This window comes from Chaetura pelagica, unplaced genomic scaffold (assembly GCF_000747805.2).
Source record: "Chaetura pelagica isolate M959 unplaced genomic scaffold, ChaPel_1.0 scaffold1, whole genome shotgun sequence".
Classification (NCBI taxonomy): domain Eukaryota; kingdom Metazoa; phylum Chordata; class Aves; order Apodiformes; family Apodidae; genus Chaetura; species Chaetura pelagica.
In genome coordinates this window covers 1,197,864-1,202,024 of record NW_009951948.1, presented here as the reverse complement: position 1 = coordinate 1,202,024, position 4,161 = coordinate 1,197,864, and the positions used below count along the sequence as shown (strand labels likewise).

Genomic DNA, 4,161 nt, shown 5'->3' with positions numbered 1-4,161 from the left:
TCACATTCTTGCTCTGGGAACGTAAGTTTTATGTGGCCGATTGCTTTGGTCTCATAGTTGCCTTGTGTCACTCTTACCATGGAAGCTGCAACTTGTGTTCACCTCTGTGGTGAACTGTCCATCTTCTCTCCCCCCAGATAAGACTAAAAATGCCTTTCAAGACAGCAAAACAAGAGCAGTGTCGTTTTGCTGATTTAGCCAAGGACAGACTGGAACAGGCCCCTTGCTCTGCCAGGTAAGTCCATAGCAAGAAAAGAGCATAAAGGTTATGATAACTGGCAGAAAGAACAGACAAAAGGTTAAAGATGCTTCTGACAGAGTATGTACCTGGCCAGTGCTAACTGGCAAATTTGAACAGTGGTATTTTACTCGATCAGCGACTTCTGATCTATAAAAGAGAGCAAGTTCTGCAGGCCAGTGGTCTCTGCCTGCCCGGGAGGAGACCCTGCTGCAGGCAGGCCTGCCCGGCCGGAACCTGCCCAGCTGGAGCTGCCCGAGCTGAGCACCGGAGCCAAAACAGAGCCCTTGGAGCCACGTCTGCTGCTGCTGCTGGGGAGTCACCCCTGTTCCCAGGAAGCCGGCTCCTGTGGACCTGCTGCTGAGCCCTGCCAGGAACCACACGCTGCAAAAGGGTAAGGCACACACAGACACACTCTCTTTCCTGCCGGGCTCAGCTCCTACCCTTTTACTCCATTGATTTCACACCTCTCTCTCGAAGTGGACATTTAATAAGACCATAGTACCTTTGAATTATTTTCTACCTCTCCTGAGTCTTGGTCCCCCAGTTTGTGCTAACCCTTAATAAACCGGTTGATTCATAAATGGAACATTGGTCTCAGTAACAATTTCTGAGCATGGTGAGGAGGGATATTCTAACACTCTAAACCAGGGTCCCACAGCAGCTGTTTCTCTGAGAGGCGAGCACCATGTGTGTCCCCCTCAGGTTCATTCACAAAGCCCTCTACACTGGAGGGGCGTCACAGAAGCATCCTGGTAGCCCCCCTGGCATCAGCTTGTGACAGCTTTTGTAAAACTTGCTCTGGAACTGGGATCCCATCAAGACTTGACAGCCTGGTCAGCACTGTCTGATCCCTGAGGCGTGTAGCGCAGGTGTCAGCAGTCAGTGCTCTACGCTGCAAAGAACACTGCCAGAAAGATGCTCTCAGTTATACTTTATTTGGCTTTATTTTGTATTTCTCAGAGTAGCATGCAGCCACTGACACATCTACTGCCTACAGAGGACAGGCCACTCCAGCTCTCCCATGAAACAAGGCTTTACATGGGGATCTCCCTAGGCCTGGTGACATACTGCCACCAGAGAGGAGGCAGCTGCCCTTGCTTCCGAGCTGGGGGCAAAGCTTCAGTTTTTGGGCCATCAACTGGAGTTTCTTCTTCTAACTGCTTCAGCTAGAAAACAAGACATAAAATTGTTTTAGTACATACATGCATGTTCCAGTAATGTGGCTTTCAGTGCCCAGTTGGTAAGTAAAACTGGCCCCCATTCCAGAAGAGAACAACCAGCAGTAACCCCTTCAGGGTGACAGACAGGTTCCATGTTTCTCCATATTCCCTTAAACTCAGTAATCACTGCAGGCTCATATTACCCAATTAAGAAGGATTTTTCTTAGGAGTAAAAGTGGTTTACATCAGAAATGTTACTTTAAAAGGTAACTACTTCCACATGATTAATGTCTGCCATTGCTATGCTACACAGGCTGCATTCCCTTGCTGCTTTGAAAGCTGTCACACCATCACAAGCCCTGAACAACTGCCACTCCAGCCCTCCCTGCATGCCACCAAAAGCCCTCCAGATGTTCTCAACACGTTTCTTGAAGCAGCAGCAAAGTGCTGGCTGCCAGTGCGCCAGTGCTGGTCAGAGTGCCATACTACACACAATCCAACTATTTATCTACAACTGAATTGAAACCTATTCTAAGAACAACAACTTTTTCCAACTGAATCTCAATTTAGGTTGGCCAGAAATCAGTCTTGGTTCCCAACTGATGAATGCTGGTCCATCACTTCCAGAGGTGCAACCAGAAAGTGTCAAAACTTCACACCAGTAGAACAGGAATTCTTTAGTCAATCTCTTCTCATCCCACTTTGGAATGTCCTTCAGCAAAGCTGTCACAACAGCCCTGCACTAACTGAACAGTCACAGGTTCAGCTTTAACATCAAATTCCCCTCACAGCCCTTCAGAAGCTGCAACTCAGATCTCCATGTAGGCATTTTAGGTCAACTGTCCCAAACTGACAATAGTTCCAATAAAACAGAGTCTAAATGAGAGCACAGCTGGTGTTCAGATCTCTTCCAAGAACATACCTGAATGTCACCCAAACCACTTGTGTGCTGAAGGGGCTTTACTTGGCACTGAGCAAGCACTCACCTCTTGAGCCCAGCTTTCCCGCTGCATTTTCTTCCATTGCTCCCGCTTGGCAAAGTAATCAGGGTACATGGCCTTCTCAGAGGGATGCCAGAAATCCAAGCACCACTCAGGAATCTGTTAAATATATTTTACATAGATTCAGGGTTTTTATTAATATATGAAAACATTTACAGCGCACACATACAAAAGAACTGAATGCAGTCACTGAAGCCAGCATTAGGCTGGAAAATCTGAGGAACCTGGCCTAGTGGGAAGTGTCCCTGCTCATGGCAGGGGGGTTGGCACCTGATGATCTTTAAGGTCCCTTCCAACCCAAACCATTCTATGATAAAGAACCTAGAAATAAATTACTACATAAAACCACCATCAGCTACCTGCTTCTAATCTTGGTTTCAAACACTATCCTAAGTCATGTAAAGGCCTCACAGTGACTTGCTCCAACCACAGCAACTCATAAAGATAAGTCCCAGGTGATCTCAGTTCACTCATGAAATAATTTAATCTCCTCCCAAAGAAAGCAGGTCACAGAGAGCCTTTTCTGCAACTACTGATGCATCTTCTTTGACAAAGAGAGAAGGCGACAGCTCATTCTACTTGTCTACAACTAAGGAAAAATTAAGTAGCCTTTAAGATCTTGATCATGGTCTGACCCCTAAGATCAAGGTCAGTCAAGAAAAAAAGCAAAAGTAAAAATTGTACAGCAGCATATCACAGAAAGTGAACATTTTAAAAACAGGAACATTGATTTAAAAAATAAACAAACAAAACAACAACAAAAGCCTCTCCCCTCAAGTAACACTTCTTAAAAAAGAAAATTAAGATGTTCCAAAACCATCATTCATGCAATGACATTTACACTTCCAGTTTCCTGTTGTCATTCTTACGACTAAGTAAACCTTTGGCTTTACTTAAACAGAAACAGCAGAGCTGTTAAGAAAATTGTTAAAAATCCACATCAATTAAAACCTCCAAACAGGCTGAGATAAAAAAAACCCTACATTTTGTAGCAGCATCCACGATGGACAATTACTGATATATCAACAAGCCAAAATGCTGTGACAGTCGTTTTGTTGAAGAACAGTTTTAGCAGGTCAAACAGAGCAAATAAAAGAGAACCTAAATCAATTTATATTTCCATATGAAGACTAATCTTGACCACTTAACTGCTCAACTGGCCTTTCTCCTGTCTGGATCGTCTCTCACTATTCTCTGTATTATTGCCAAGGCTCAAGGTCAATCTGCAGCCCTGTGAAAACTTACTTTTAAAACCTTCCATTTACTAAGAATAAGGTAAGCACAGTAACAGACAACCTTGCAGGCCACCTCACCTTGTAGCACTCGTATCTCTCGTAGGCAGTGCCCCCAGGGGAGTCAGGGAAGAAGTAGGGCTGAGGGTGCTGATATGCCCAGAACTCCTCCTCGCCTGCCCTCAGCAGCTCCGTGGCTCTCGCCATATCCTTCACATCCTTGTTCTTATCAAACCGGTCCCTCAGGAGGACAGCGAAGTAGCGGTACTTGTCTCTACAGGCAGAAGCCAAGCACAGTGACACACGCTGGGGGGAAAACAACCCCACCCGCACACAGAAGCTCGGTGTGACATTGCCAGGCGGCCTGGCGCAAAGGCGGGTCTGGCCAAGGAGCTTCCCAGGAGCTCCAGCTCTCACGCTGCCCTTCCCTGCAGCAGGGACGGGAAGGTGACCCTGGAGGCCTTTCCCTCCTCCCTTCGGTGGCGGCGGGAAGAAGGGAGGGAGGGAGGGAGGGAAGGAAGGAAGGA

The 4,161-nt window shown here is 46.5% G+C and overlaps 1 protein-coding gene across 1 annotated transcript; it reads right to left on the bottom strand.

The window, feature by feature from the left end:
- Positions 1 to 1,275: 1,275 nt before the first annotated feature.
- On the bottom strand, positions 1,276 to 3,904 carry NDUFB9 (NADH dehydrogenase (ubiquinone) 1 beta subcomplex, 9, 22kDa). Its single transcript, XM_009997565.1, has 3 exons — positions 3,716 to 3,904; positions 2,388 to 2,501; positions 1,276 to 1,407 (listed from the first exon to the last, which is right to left on the bottom strand). Exons 1-3 carry the CDS (start codon positions 3,839 to 3,841, stop codon positions 1,276 to 1,278), a joined length of 372 nt encoding a protein of 123 aa, XP_009995867.1. The 5' UTR covers positions 3,842 to 3,904.
- Between the last annotated feature and the right edge of the window lie 257 nt (positions 3,905 to 4,161).